The following is a 15662-nucleotide window of genomic DNA, read 5'->3' as shown; positions in this document are numbered from 1 at the left end:
TTTCTGATTTTATTCATCCATTTATTTCTTGCGCTTATATTTAAGTTTCTGATTGGACTCATGCTGTCTGGCAGAAATACAGAAATTTTGATGTTGGTCCAGAACAGTGCTTATTTTGTGACTTTTAGAATGGAGCTCTGCCCGTGGAGGAACGTAAATGTTCTTCCACTGGTGCAAGGGAGACCGGTTTAGAATACAAAGAAAACAACATCCCAAGTCAGCAGCTGAGCTTGAAGGCTATTAACTAAATAGCCAATAGATGGCAGTACAGTGACAAATTGATTCGACCCAAAAGTGCGTTTCAGTGCTTAGTGCTTAACTTCCATTTGTATGGGTTGTAATTCACAGAGGTACCTGGTCCATGTGTATGTTTATTTTTGTCTTAAACATACTATTTCTGGACAGCTTATTTAATATTTCTGTCTTTAACATAAATGGAGGAAAACATTTTGTTTGTGAGGGAAAAAAGGTATATTGGTTCAATTGGGAGGGGGAGGGCATGGAATCGCATTATAACGTTTGGCACCCTATAGCCAAGTGTCTGTTTTTCTGTTTCTCCTTATGTAGGCTGCTCCCTATGGGGGAAATTGCCCTAACTAGAAAATGATCTTGTTACAGTAGCTAACACTAACGGTGTACGCTCGGTAATTACAGTGTCTATAGGGAGGTGAACCTTGCCTCATAATAAATTATTTTATTAGTGGAATTGTTCGGCAAATCCAACATTTGAAAATGAAAGTAAGTAATCATTCTTCTTTCACACGTGCAGACATTCCGTATTCTCACAAAGGTAAGTCTATCGGCGGTGGAGAAATTCCTTTGCCTTATTCCGTATACATTTCAGCCAGAAAATAAAAGTTCATATCGTTTTTGTCCAATTTAGCGTTATTATTTTATTTCTATTATTTTTTATTGTTATTCTATGCGAGAATATTTATATTCATCTAATTCATAGTGCTAGATGCATTATATGTAGTTTCATGGATGTGGGCATAGGAAAATCGAGAAAAAAATATATTATCATAGAAAGTTATAAACATTAAAACGTATTCGAATATTTATTAAATATGTGTTTATATAGTATTCAGCTACTTGTATTACGAATCAAATAAGTTGCTGAAACGATGTACAGGTATGTAACTTGTGTATGCGGATCATTTCTCCTTCATTTAATCATTTCTGCTAGTTTGATGGCATGGATTTGTTCCCTTCGTGGTTGGGTTTAGAGATGCCTTTCTTTTTTAATGATAGGTCTGATCTTTACAGTGTGTTTCAGTGTGGCGTCAGATAATGCTGTCTGCTTTGATATTTGGAGAATTCCAATTGTTAACTAGTATAGGCCTACAGATATTTTTGTTGTCTTGTACTGTGTAACTGGAGATTATATTTACATCGTGAAGTCAATTATTTGAAATAATGAAGTAAAGAATCATATCAGTAGAACAGAAACGGAAACAAACAGTTCTCTGAACATTGTACTGCCATTCACATCACACTCATCTTTATATGTAATTATGTTTGACCTTTGAGTTGCCCATATTGGCAAATTATGTTTTATTGTTCACCCATCCAGGGTGCATTCCTGCCTCCCCAATGCAGCTTGGATAGGCTCCAGCATCCCCTGCAACCCTGACCAGGAATAAGCAGGTATAGATAATGGATGGATGATGGAAGGATGTTTTATTGCTCAGGATAATATTTTTAAAATTTCCTCGGAAATCACTGTTTCAAAAGTACATTTACATTGGCACTGTACACCATGCCATAGCAACCTCCTTTCATCACGTGCATAAAATAATACTTCTCAATTGCTATGAACTATCAGCTAAGTTTCTATGATCTTTGTATGGGCTGGATTTTTACTGAAGTTTTTTTTTTTACTGCTTACAAAAAGTCCTTTGGGTTCTAAAAGCTGTACCCCACCTGCGATTCAAACCTGCAGCCCTAAGATCTTTTTCTGAACCGGTTGGCTCTTCTATCAGTCTGAGGCTGAATGGTTTTAACTAGGGCATAAAAAAAGCAAATGGAGTAAATAGGCAGTAAATGCGTTTATGAAACATTGTCCAATTTACACACCGGGCACATGATGGAATGCTTGGCGCTGAGTTCTGTAGCAGGTGAGGGAATGAGCTGGGGTAAGAGTATATGTCACAGGAGGAAACTGACTTGGCAGTCAAAAGAGGATGGGCCCGTCTGGCAGGGCAAGTGATATGGTTTGCCGGGGCACGGTGACGCTGTCCGGCCTTCCTGATTGGCCTCCCCCCCTCTCCCTCCCATGGCGTCCCATTGTGAATCGGACTCTAAACGGACAGCCGGGGCGCTGGTGCTTAAAGGAGATACGCTTCCTGAAACGAAGGAAACTCTTTCATGCGCTCATCAAGAAAACCAAGGCTTTTTGGGTAAACATGGATTACTGCTGCCCTTTGATACTCAAGAATTTCCGTTTCGTGGTGCCGCCCTCTCGCCGGTGGACCGTCACCATTCTTGCCCCTTTGCTTCTACGGGCAGCAGGGTAGTCGGCGAGCAGAGCGTTGCGTACTTGAATGGAATGCCAACCCGTTACTTGAAGTAATTGTTGTGGTTTATCAGGACTGCCACTGAGGGGAGCAAATTGTGTAGCCTGAAGTAGGTCTCTGGAGGCTGTGGTGCCGGTGGTTTGGCTTCTCCAACGAGCCTTTTCGACTGACAGTCTGTCAGAGCCGGTCGCGGCTGCAGGGCGCCTGGTTCTTGCCGGTAATACGTCGCCGTGGGTAGGGGGGAGAGAGCAGAGTTCGTATTGCGCTCTCTGTAATGACAGCTGTTTGTTTCCAGCTCCTCCTCCTCCTCAAGTTGTCGTCTCATGAAAATTCAGGTGCCGTCAGGATGTCCGCGCTTTAAATCTGGGGTCCAGAAAGAAGCCCGCAATTCGGTAACAGTTTTTCATATTGACATTGATTCATGTTCTTCAGCATTTCACAGAATGAAACGGCATGTAATGGGTAATATAATAATTGTATTATAATGTATATTTATGTAATTTATGTAATTATTATTATTATTATTATAGGCAATGGACAGAAATATACACATAGCAATTTACTGATTATGTTGAGTTTTAGGCCAGAGAGTCTTTGAGAAGTATGACAAATATTGTTTGAATTGAGTAAATGTTGGTAGCATTTGTACAAGGATATTGCTTTGAAAAGATGACCGCGAACAACCAGATATTAATGACGATTATAACAAATTTGGATGTGGCTGCTTATAGCCAGGGATTTTGATCCATGCCTTTGAAGAATGCTTGGTTGCCACACGAGGAGTGTGACATGCAATGCACAGTGCCTTGAAAAAGTATTTGCTACTTTCTGATTTACTCTATTATTGCATATTTGTCAGTTTGTGCTCTAAAACCTACCAATTTGTTTGAATTAAAGCAGTCCTACAAAGAAGAGTGGGCTGAAAGTCCACCACAGCGATGTGAAAGGCCGATATCAAATTACAGGAAGCCTTTTCAGTTAATGCAATGTGGGGGAAATTCATATTTCACGTGAGTGACATGGGTATTTGATAACTCTTTTCATTAAATAAATGGCATAATAATCTTTAAAATACATTTTGTGTTTCCCTTTGTCTAATATTACATTATGTCTAAAGATATGAAACCATTCAGTGATAAATGTGAAATAATAGAGCAAAACAGAAAGGGGGCGTATACTTTTTCATGGCACCTTATTTGTTCAGTAGCCAGAAATGAATTCTCCAGCACCCGCCTAGACACACAAAGTTTCAACCCGTTCAGAAGTTACATGCCTTTTCGTGAGAAGCCACACCCACCACCACACCCCCTTTGGCAATCGGTGTAAAAAGTTCAACCGTTCTTCTTTCCACGGCCAACCTTTCCACAAAGCTTTGTGGTGTTATGTGAAAACAACGTTTGTGCATGTCGGGACTTCTTACACGGATGCAATAAAACAATATATTTATTTATAATATTTGAGTGCTGTTCATTTCAATGTGCTACAGTTGCAAATACAGCACTGCGATGCATGAGCGTCCACTTTAATCTGGTTTCCTGGAGCGCATCATAATGCTTGTTTAAATAACAACTACTTCAGATGTTCTAACTTTTTCCTCGTTCCTGCAGAAAGAACTGGCTTACGAAAGCACCTTGTGGAGCTAGCAAGGCCCCAGCAAGCGAAGTTGGATTGTGAGGGGAAACGCCAAGGGGAGCGCAACATTGATTCCGATTGTCCCGCGCTGGCCACCGTGACCCGCAAATTGGGCCTGCTTTGAGGGCACGCGGCCTCGAGGTTTGGGACAGAGAGCGACGGCGCCATGGGGGAATGGGGCTTCCTCAGCGGGCTCTTCGACGCCCTGCAGGCCCACTCGCCCCTGCTGGGCCGCTTCTGGCTGCTGCTCATGCTGGTCTTCCGCATGCTGATCCTGGGCACGGTGGCCACGGACCTGTTCGAGGACGAGCAGGAGGAGTTCGCCTGCAACACCCTGCAGCCGGGCTGCAAGCAGGTCTGCTACGACCAGGCCTTCCCCATCTCCCAGTACCGCTTCTGGGTCTTCCACATCGTGCTCATCTCCACCCCTTCGCTGGTCTTCCTCATGTACGCCGTGCACCACAACAACAAGAAGGTGGCGGGACGCTGCCTCGACTCCGCCTCCTGCGCCCGGGAGGACCGCCGCCTGCGCCGCCTCTACATGGTCAACGTGGGCTTCCGGCTGCTGGCGGAGGTGGCCTTCGTGGTGGGCCAGTGGTGGCTCTACGGCTTCCGGGTGGAGGCCCAGTTCCCCTGCAGCCGCTTCCCCTGCCCCTACACGGTGGACTGCTTCACCTCCCGGCCCATGGAGAAGACGGTCTTCCTCTGCTTCTACTTCGCCGTGGGCGTGCTGTCGACCCTGGCCAGCCTAGCCGAGCTGCTGCACATCACCTACAAGCGGTTCTCCTCCTCCTCCTCCTCCTCCTCCAGGGAGGCGCGCTGCGGCAGCCAGAACCAGCGCAACCTGGCCCAGGAGGAGGCCTTGGCCCTGCGGGGGCCCGGGGCCCCCCCGCCCAGGCGAGGCCGGGGGGGCAGCGGCAGGCACAAACGCGGCTCCCTGCTCAGCACCGGCAGCAGCAGCAAGGTTTCCAGCATCGGCCGCAAGTCCTCCAAATCCAAGAGCCTCCAGACCTCCATAGCTGTATGAGGAAGGGTGGGCTGTGCAGGGATTTAGATACTTTAGCTGCCAATTTGTATGCACTATAAAGTAGAATTCAGGGTTAATGATGCATATTTTATATTATTAAAAAAATGGACGTAATTAACGGAACTGATATCTCAGTTCTGTTAATGCATAAGGGAATTCACTGGAAATGTGAATGGCTGTAATAGCATGGCCAAGACATGTTTTACTTTTAAACATCTGAGCACACAGACTAAGGGAAATCAAAGTGCAGAGTTCATTCCCTTAGCATTTCATAGGAACAGGAAAGGCTTGTTTAGCCTGATGTTACAGCCCGAATGCACCAGCCAAACATTAATCACGTGAACAATTAAATCTTCAGAAAAACTTTCCATTCATCCACCATTCCATTACAACAGAAAATGTCTACATGGTATGCGCAGTATTTATGTGGATGCCATGTCAAATGTAATGTCTGAACTAAATCATTATTTTACTGTTGATCTACAATGTGCTGTGGAATGGTTCAGTTAAATTCGGTTCATTTAAATTTCATTGTTTTTTAAAATTAGCTTAATAAGAGTTCAAAGTTGTCCTGGTCATTTCATTCGAAAAACTACCAAGATGCGGTGGCTAAATGTTGTACTTTTTTTTTTTTTAATAAGATATTTACAAAAAAATGCTTTGGATACCTTTTGAGTTCAATTAAATGCGGTCCAGGAATTTAGAAATGAAAGCTGTTTGAATGAAAAGGTGAAACTGCTTTGGAGATTCTGAACAATGAATGTTCAGACATATCCAGAGGCACAGCCTCTTGTTCTATTACCAGGAAAAACAGAAAGCAGCTTATTCCTTCTAAATTCACATTCAGACAGTTTGTAACTGACCTCAGAACTGACCTTGGAGAACATTATAACAGAAGGTGGTTGTGCTTGAGGCATTTTACACCTCATTACTGTAAGACTCCCAAGTTTCCTCATCGATTCAGGTGTCCATTTCCTGCCATTTCCAGAGTTTTCTATGGAGGGCAATAATGTAACGATCAGGTATATAATAACATGCTGGTATAATATGTACTATTAGATACGGGCATTAAACAGAGGGGCTGAAAGATGTTTATTGTGTTCCTTTGAACCACCTTTCATATACTTCAACAAATATCTTATTTTGGTGTATCCTGCCCACCCCCCAGTGTTCTGTGTTTAGAGTGGAGTGTGATACAGAGACTTTGTGTTGACTCTGTAGTGCCTCTTGAATGAATGAATGGCAGATGGTTTCTTATTGGGAGCTGGTTTTCCTGCTTTGTGTCAGTCATGCTGCTTTACAGTTGGCTGATTAAACCTACATGAATGTTACCTTCGAGCCTGTGTTTCCTCATTCCCCAACCGTGCTGTGAAATGTCATTCTTTTCATGATCGCTGTGCATTCTATGAGTGGGGGGTGTGTGGCCTCATTGGAAGCATAGATCTACTGTACCATGTCACTGCCTTGTAGAAACTATGCAAACTGGTCTGTTCTCTAGATCACTGAACCAGTAAAACTACACGGTGGCTTTCATCGCCCATCGGTTGCCTCAATCTCTCCGATCGTAAGGTGACTGCACCCAAATGCTTGAAATGCTGTATTTTCCCACTCATTTCCACTCATCTGACCACAGAGGCTGAGGCTGCAGTTTTCATGCCTGCGATTATCCAGCTGTCCGTTTTCAATAGTTTTAATTGTGTCCTCTAGAGGGGGACAGTGAGCCCCGCGCCGGCCCGAAATGGGACAGCCGCCCAGATGGAAAACCAGCGCCGCACACACTAACAGACCATTGAGCTGAGAGGAGGGGTATCCCCATAACCATACCACACTCTCCAAATAAAAGCAATGAAAAAGTGTCTGAAAAGTACAAATGCTTGTCATTAGGGTGATACCCTATAGGTACACAGAATTGTACCTAAAAAATTGTAACTTTCATGATACATTTAGGGAATTTGTCCACTAAAGGACAAAAAATGAACCTCCCCTAGTGGGATATTCAACAGATGTACCGTATGTACATCTAGTTAGGGGTCTGGGGTACATCTTTGATAATTTCATAAAGTATAAATACGAAAGGTGTCAGTGCAGACTACAGTGTTATCTGCACTGAGGCACAAGGGGGCAGCATTGTCAGTAAAAATGTCATAATTTCGCGATTTAAAGAACACACAAAGAAGGCACTGTTCAGTCACATTTTTCTCAATATTAAAGTGTTTGTCAGGCTGTAAGATAACGATTCATGTACAAATAGGAAAATAATAACATTTTGTTTTGAGGTAAAGTGTGACATTTCTACACACAAGCCTTAGGTCTGACATCAAACGTCTGTTCTGTATGGATGTCCGCCTCATGTCCATGTTCCGATTGGCAGCCTACCAAATGTTATGCACAATGTAACTACTAAAGATTATGATTTTGATTGCGCAGGGTCTTGTAACGCAATGTGACAAATCAAAAAAGGTTTTGCCAATAATATACAAGTTGAAGTAAAAATAGAAGACATTTCAATAGTAAGCATAACCAAAATTTAATTCATTCAAGTTTTAGAGAATGATGATGTAACTACACTGAAACATTTTTTAGCAGTAGTGCACACTGTGTTCCATGAAAATGGAAATCACCTTTGTCAGCTATAGTTAATTCTTCCCAATGGCAGTGACAATGCATTATGTGGATCTAGTCTCCCAACGTAACATAATTGTGGGTTTTCTCCTCACTTCAATTCTGCACATAGTCAGGTCTGATGACTTTTTTAATTGATTTTTGCAAAGCTGGGGGGGTACCAACGACTGTAACCACTGGTCTAAAGAGCTAGTATTATCCATCTTTTTTTATAGAATGTAAATTCATAAAATTCGTAAATTCAAGTCATATTTGTGGTGATGTCATGTTGCCATATTTAGAGAAAAGTCTTGGAAGAGTTTTTATTTATTTATTTATTTATTTATTTATTTATTTATTTATTTATTTATTTATTTTTAGAAAATAGTCAACGCTGTCAATCTCCCGACTAACTTACCATTAGTCCAATGGGGGGTTTAAGTATGTTTCTCTGTGTTCCAAAACAAATTATTATCAGGTATGTAGAATCCACAATTTAAATATATTTGTCACTTTACTGAAATAATTGTAAATGTATTAAGTCCATTATACATTGCACAGGTAACGTTTCAATAACAAAAACATGATAGTGTACTCATGCAATGAGGGGGAAGTCAAACTGTAAATAAAGGTTCACTGGCATTATTTGTAGAGTCACTGATTTTAATGTGCCCTCAGTGTTTTCACTGCATGTGGTGGATAAACGATCAGCTGTGAAGATGAAGCCTGACTTGCCTGCTGTATGTTAGGCCCTGCATCGTGAGCTCAAGCACGGAGAGACACAGTGAACGCCACCTGGTGGCCGGAGGGTTTCTGTCCTCCAATCCCGCAGGGAGGCTGCGCCTCCCACCTCACGCCGTGAAAATCAAACCTGACTCAAGGCACTGCACGAGGGCGTGGCCACACGCATCAAGCCCCGCCCACACACAGCCCCTGTTCTGTCATAAAATTCTGAATGATGTGCATGAGAACGGTGGGGAGGGGATGCATTTGGCAGGGAGCTCTCCCCCATCCCCCCCTCCCCACCAGCCTGCTGCTGGAAGGGGAGAGAACGTTCCTCTTTGATGTCCTTTTTTACAAAAACGCTTTCTCACTGGAAAGGAAGGAGATTACCAGTCGAAACTTTCTCCTCTTTCTCTTTCTGTTTGTGTGGTAATTCTCTGAGGCTCCGTGGTTGCGAGCTGTGTGAGGCAGAATGTAGGTCATCCGTTCCGCTGGCTCCCTCGCTAGATTAGAGGGGTGGGGGAGGCGGCCGCGAATGCGCTTCCCGCCCCTCCCTCCGCCCGTACCCGTCCAGACCCCTCCGCTGCCATGCCAGCTTCTGGCGCCTCTCTCTCTCCGGGGGGATTCTGGGAACATTATTCATGAGAAACTATTACACAACCGTTAGGTCCTGAAATGAATGTATTGTATCTTTCTTTCGTTCTCCAGGATGAAAACAGAACCCTTGCTTTGTGCCTTCAGTGGTAAGCCAAAGGTCTAAGTTTAGGTCAGTGACCGGACCAAGGTCAGAGCCTAACTGAGGACTCTTTAAAGATGATACACGTGGGAAATACAGTACCCGCTGAAAGCTGTACTACATTTCCCATGGGTTCAGCAAGCATCACTGTTCCAACCGTAGATTTGTAGATTACCAGAGGATGAAGGTCTTTATTGGTTCTGCTACATAGCAGTTCTTGTGTTAAAATACTGGGTTGCTGGGTAAAATACTGGGTCCCTGCTGATCGTGATAACTGAGCTGTGTTATGAGGTAATTGAACGAGGAACTGAGAGCTGCTGTGCTCAGCCAACCCCTACAGTGCCAAATGAATGGGATGTTATCTATGATAAAAAACACATACGCACAGGGCAACATGAATGAAGCTGTGCGGTGTGGTGCCCTGCCATGCCATGCGATTGTCTTCAGCGGTATCAGAAGCTCAAATGCTCTTTCCTGGTGAAAACACGCATACCAAGAACAGCCTGCTCCGGTCCCATTCTCTCCGCCTCTCTGGTCCCTTGGCTCGCGCTACAAAGCAGCCCAGTGGAGCCCAGCGGAGCGTGGACCCGCCCAGAACTGAGCGCGCACCATTTCCGGAACCCCCGGTTGACTGAGCACCGCGCCTCCGTCTCCCTGCCGACCGGGGAAGGCAGAGACCCAAGAGTGGGGCTCAGCGTATGGAGCTGGCCCACGTGTCCCAGGCCGGTCTGTTCAGCGCCTGTACAGTATGTATCTCACACACAGCCTGCTCAGCGCCTGTACAGTATGTATCTCACACACAGTCTGCTCAGTGCCTGTGTGTATCTCACACACAGCCTGCTCAGTGCCTGTATGTATCTCACACACAGCCTGCTCAGTGCCTGTACAGTATGTATCTCACACACAGCCTGCTCAGTGCCTGTACAGTATGTATCTCACACACAGCCTGCTCAGTGCCTGTACAGTATGTATCTCACACACAGCCTGCTCAGTGCCTGTACAGTATGTATCTCACACACAGCCTGCTCACTGCCTGTACAGTATGTATCTCACACACAGCCTGCTCACTGCCTGTACAGTATGTATCTCACACACAGCCTGCTCAGTGCCTGTACAGTATGTATCTCACACACAGCCTGCTCAGTGCCTGTACAGTATGTATCTCACACACAGCCTGCTCACTGCCTGTACAGTATGTATCTCACACACAGCCTGCTCACTGCCTGTACAGTATGTATCTCACACACAGCCTGCTCAGTGCCTGTACAGTATGTATCTCACACACAGCCTGCTCACTGCCTGTACAGTATGTATCTCACACACAGCCTGCTCAGTGCCTGTACAGTATGTATCTCACACACAGCCTGCTCAGTGCCTGTACAGTATGTATCTCACACACAGCCTGCTCAGTGCCTGTACAGTATGTATCTCACACACAGCCTGCTCAGTGCCTGTACAGTATGTATCTCACACACAGCCTGCTCAGTGCCTGTACAGTATGTATCTCACACACAGCCTGCTCAGTGCCTGTACAGTATGTATCTCACACACAGCCTGCTCACTGCCTGTACAGTATGTATCTCACACACAGCCTGCTCACTGCCTGTACAGTATGTATCTCACACACAGCCTGCTCAGTGCCTGTACAGTATGTATCTCACACACAGCCTGCTCAGTGCCTGTACAGTATGTATCTCACACACAGCCTGCTCAGTGCCTGTATGTATCTCACACACAGCCTGCTCAGTGCCTGTACAGTATGTATCTCACACACAGCCTGCTCAGTGCCTGTACAGTATGTATCTCACATACAGCCTGCTCAGTGCCTGTACAGTATGTATCTCACACACAGCCTGCTCAGTGCCTGTACAGTATGTATCTCACACACAGCCTGCTCAGTGCCTGTACAGTATGTATCTCACACACAGCCTGCTCAGTGCCTGTACAGTATGTATCTCACACACAGCCTGCTCAGTGCCTGTACAGTATGTATCTCACACACAGCATGCTCACTGCCTGTACAGTATGTATCTCACACACAGCCTGCTCAGTGCCTGTACAGTATGTATCTCACACACAGCCTGCTCAGTGCCTGTACAGTATGTATCTCACACACAGCCTGCTCAGTGCCTGTACAGTATGTATCTCACACACAGCCTGCTCAGTGCCTGTACAGTATGTATCTCACACACAGCCTGCTCAGTGCCTGTACAGTATGTATCTCACACACAGCCTGCTCAGTGCCTGTACAGTATGTATCTCACACACAGCCTGCTCACTGCCTGTACAGTATGTATCTCACACACAGCCTGCTCAGTGTCTGTACAGTATGTATCTCACACACAGCCTGCTCAGTGCCTGTACAGTATGTATCTCACACACAGCCTGCTCAGTGCCTGTACAGTATGTATCTCACACACTGCCTGCTCAGTGCCTGTACAGTATGTATCTCACACACAGCCTGCTCAGTGCCTGTATGTATCTCACACACAGCCTGCTCAGTGCCTGTACAGTATGTATCTCACACACAGCCTGCTCAGTGCCTGTACAGTATGTATCTCACACACAGCCTGCTCAGTGCCTGTACAGTATGTATCTCACACACAGCCTGCTCAGTGCCTGTACAGTATGTATCTCACACACAGCCTGCTCAGTGCCTGTACAGTATGTATCTCACACACAGCCTGCTCAGTGCCTGTACAGTATGTATCTCACACACAGCCTGCTCAGTGCCTGTATGTACCTCACACACAGCCTGCTCAGTGCCTGTACAGTATGTATCTCACACACAGCCTGCTCAGTGCCTGTACAGTATGTATCTCACACACAGCCTGCTCAGTGCCTGTACAGTATGTATCTCACACACAGCCTGCTCACTGCCTGTACAGTATGTATCTCACACACAGCCTGCTCAGTGCCTGTACAGTATGTATATCACACACAGCCTGCTCAGTGCCTGTGCAGTATGTATTTCACACACAGCCTGCTCAGTGCCTGTATGTATCTCACACACAGCCTGCTCAGTGCCTGTACAGTATGTATCTCACACACAGCCTGCTCAGTGCCTGTACAGTATGTATCTCACACACAGCCTGCACAGCGCCTGTACAGTATGTATCTCACACACAGCCTGCTCAGTCCCTGTATGTATCTCACACACAGCCTGCTCAGTGCCTGTACAGTATGTATATCACACACAGCCTGCTCAGTGCCTGTACAGTATGTATCTCACATACAGCCTGCTCAGTGCCTGTACAGTATGTATCTCACACACAGCCTGCTCAGCGCCTGTACAGTATGTATCTCACATACAGCCTGCTCAGTGCCTGTACAGTATGTATCTCACACACAGCCTGCTCAGCGCCTGTACAGTATGTATATCACACACAGCCTGCTCAGAGCCTGTACAGTATGTATATCACACACAGCCTGCTCAGTGCCTGTACAGTATGTATCTCACATACAGCCTGCTCAGTGCCTGTAGAGTATGTATCTCACACACAGCCTGCTCAGCGCCTGTACAGTATGTATATCACACACAGCCTGCTCAGAGCCTGTACAGTATGTATCTCACACACAGCCTGCTCAGTCCCTGTATGTATCTCACACACAGCCTGCTCAGTGCCTGTACAGTATGTATATCACACACAGCCTGCTCAGTGCCTGTACAGTATGTATCTCACATACAGCCTGCTCAGTGCCTGTACAGTATGTATCTCACACACAGCCTGCTCAGCGCCTGTACAGTATGTATATCACACACAGCCTGCTCAGAGCCTGTACAGTATGTATTTCACGCACTCACCGGCAGGGCCTCTTATTCACGCTGATAGGAACGGTTTATAGGGCTTCACTTCTCTGATAGAACGATGGCGCTGAAGGATTTGTTTCATCTCAGGCTCCAGTGTGTTTAGTACACAAGTCAGGGGTACGCTGTTCGATTGTTCCGTCCATGAAATGGAGGTTTTTAATTGGGCAAGAATATAAGTTGTCGCTACCTTGTATTACTTTAGTGTCTGAATGTTCAGATACGTGGACTTGAGACCGATACCATTGTGCAATGTGTTTTTTATACAGTGGAATTTGCTGGTACATTTTCTTAACTTACACATTAGTTTCAGGTGCACTGGAGAAAACAGTGAATAAAATGATATAATAAAATAATTTACTATGCGCTAACCAGCTCAATATTCTGTCCTTTGGAACTGAAGGTTAAGTGATGGAACACTGGATTTGCTAAGAGTACAAACGCAAAGAATACAAATGAGTACCAGGAACATTTCCTTCCTGCTCTCAGGATTGATACTTACCATCTCCACTTTGCTGCACCTTTGTACTTTGGATATTTTATGTGTGTGTGCGTGCAACCTCGTGCATGCTGTGTGTGTGTGTGTGTGTATGTGTGTGTGTGAGTGTGTACGTGCGCGTGTGTGCGTGTGGGTGTATGTGTGTGTGCGTGTGTGTATGTGCGTGCGCGTGAGTGTGTGTGTGTGATTGTGTGTGTATGTGTGCACATGTGTGAGTGTGTGTGTGTTTGTGCATGTGAGTGTGTGCACATGTGTGTTTGTGTGTGCGCACGTGTGTGTGAGTGTGTACAGGCGCGCAAATCTATGTGTGTGCCTATGTGCGTGTCTGTGTGTGTATGCATGTGCACACGCATGTGTGTGTGCGCGCGTGTGTGTGTGTGTGCTTGCGTGTGTGTGTGTGTGCGTATGTGAGCATTTGTGTGTGTGTGTGTGTGCTTGTGTGTGTGTGTGTGTGTATGTGTGTGTGAGCATTTGTGTGTGTGTGCTTGCGTGTGTGTGTGTGTGTGTGTGTGTGAGCATTTGTGTGTGTGTGTGATTGTGTGTGTGTGTGCTTCCATGTGTGTGTGTGTGTGTGTGAGCATTTGTGTGTGCGTGTGTGTGTGTGTGTGTGTGTGTGTGTGTGTGTGTGTGCGTGTGTGCTTGTGTGTGTGTGTGTGTGTGTGGAGCTGTCTGGTACAGTGTGCTCAGTAGCAGTCAGTGCTCAGCTCCTCTCTAACGCGATGTGACAGGGCAGAAATACCACCGCCGCTGTTCCTGCCCACCCACCGCCTCCATGCCACGCAAGGCTCTCATTGGCTGCCTATGCTACTCCAATCTGCTTAGAAACAGAACCTTCCCTACCATCTAGTTCATCTCCTACAGCTCCTGGGCCAACTTTTAATCAGATGCGCGCACATAAGATTTCAAACTTCGCCCTGTTTCCCTGGATTTGGTGAGGACAGTTCTTTTCTTTTGAGTCTCTGCTGTAGACCAAATGCAAAGCCGAGATGACAGCCTAATCTGCTGTTCCTAAAACACAGGTCATAGCTGTCACATTGCGCTTACAGCTGCAGTGTGTCCATGTTATAATGCAATAAGGTGGGGGGGGTGGGGGTGCTGCCAGATGCGTTCAAAGACGCTATGTTCTGGCATTGTCAGTTAAGGCTTCAGTGCTCTTGGACTGCATTAGGTCTTAGGTCTTAGGTCTTAGCTGCTTGACATTGGTCCCAAACTTATGATAACTATTTTCCCTGAAGGCATTGACGAAACCAGCATTACCAAACCAACAGGACCTCTTTTTGTGATCTCATTTATTAAGATTAATTAAGATATTCCTTTTATCCTCCTGAATGGGCTCTACCAATGCATTAACTGCATAGCACTCTTTAACAGTGTGGAGCTGATTTATTCATGACTGTATCTAATACTGAAGCAGTGTGCAGCTGATGTCTTTAAACTGTATCTAATACTGAAGCAGTGTGGAGCTGATGTATTTAAACTGTATCTAATACTGAAGCAGTGTGCAGCTGATATCTTCCTCATTGTATCTAATATTGAAGCAGTGTGGAGCTGATGTCTTCCTCATTGTATCTAATACTGAAGCAGTGTGCAGCTGATGTCTTCCTCATTGTATCTAATACTGAAGCAGTGTGCAGCTGATGTCTTCCTCATTGTATCTAATACTGAAGCAGTGTGGAGCTGATGCCTTCCTCATTGTATCTAATACTGAAGCAGTGTGCAGCTGATGTCTTCCTCACTGTATCTAATACTGAAGCAGTGTGCAGCTGATGCCTTCCTCATTGTATCTAATACTGAAGCAGTGTAAAGCTGATGCCTTCCTCATTGTATCTAATACTGAAGCAGTGTGCAGCTGATGTCTTCCTCATTGTATCTAATACTGAAGCAGTGTGCAGCTGATGTCTTCCTCATTGTATCTAATACTGAAGCAGTGTGCAGCTGATGTCTTCCTCATTGTATCTAATACTGAAGCAGTGTGGAGCTGATGTCTTCCTCATTGTATCTAATACTGAAGCAGTGTGCAGCTGATGTCTTCCTCATTGTATCTAATACTGAAGCAGTGTGGAGCTGATGCCTTCCTCATTGTATCTAATACTGAAGCAGTGTGCAGCTGATGCCTTCCT

The 15662-nt window shown here is 45.3% G+C and overlaps 1 protein-coding gene across 2 annotated transcripts; it reads left to right on the top strand.

Moving 5' to 3' along the window:
- The first annotated feature begins 1611 nt into the window (after positions 1-1611).
- On the top strand, positions 1612-6708 carry LOC118220056 (gap junction delta-3 protein-like). 2 transcript variants are annotated; one of them, XM_035403658.1, is made up of 2 exons: positions 1612-1647; positions 4124-6708. In XM_035403658.1, exon 2 carries the CDS (start codon positions 4315-4317, stop codon positions 5173-5175), a length of 861 nt encoding a protein of 286 aa, XP_035259549.1. In that variant the 5' UTR covers positions 1612-1647; positions 4124-4314; the 3' UTR covers positions 5176-6708. The 2 variants fall into 2 exon arrangements, with proteins under 2 accessions (XP_035259549.1, XP_035259548.1); XM_035403657.1 differs by lacking the exon at positions 1612-1647 and adding an exon at positions 2045-2908.
- Positions 6709-15662: the final 8954 nt, after the last annotated feature.

Source organism: Anguilla anguilla, chromosome 2, assembly GCF_013347855.1.
Source record: "Anguilla anguilla isolate fAngAng1 chromosome 2, fAngAng1.pri, whole genome shotgun sequence".
NCBI lineage: Eukaryota > Metazoa > Chordata > Actinopteri > Anguilliformes > Anguillidae > Anguilla > Anguilla anguilla.
Note: the sequence above shows the minus strand (reverse complement) of the source record. Positions and strands in the feature narration are given on the sequence as shown.

What these genes read in the sequence shown, in the direction of transcription:
- LOC118220056 (XM_035403658.1), top strand. Translation starts at nt 4,315, where the DNA reads ATGGGGGAATGGGGCTTCCTCAGCGGGCTCTTCGACGCCCTGCAGGCC.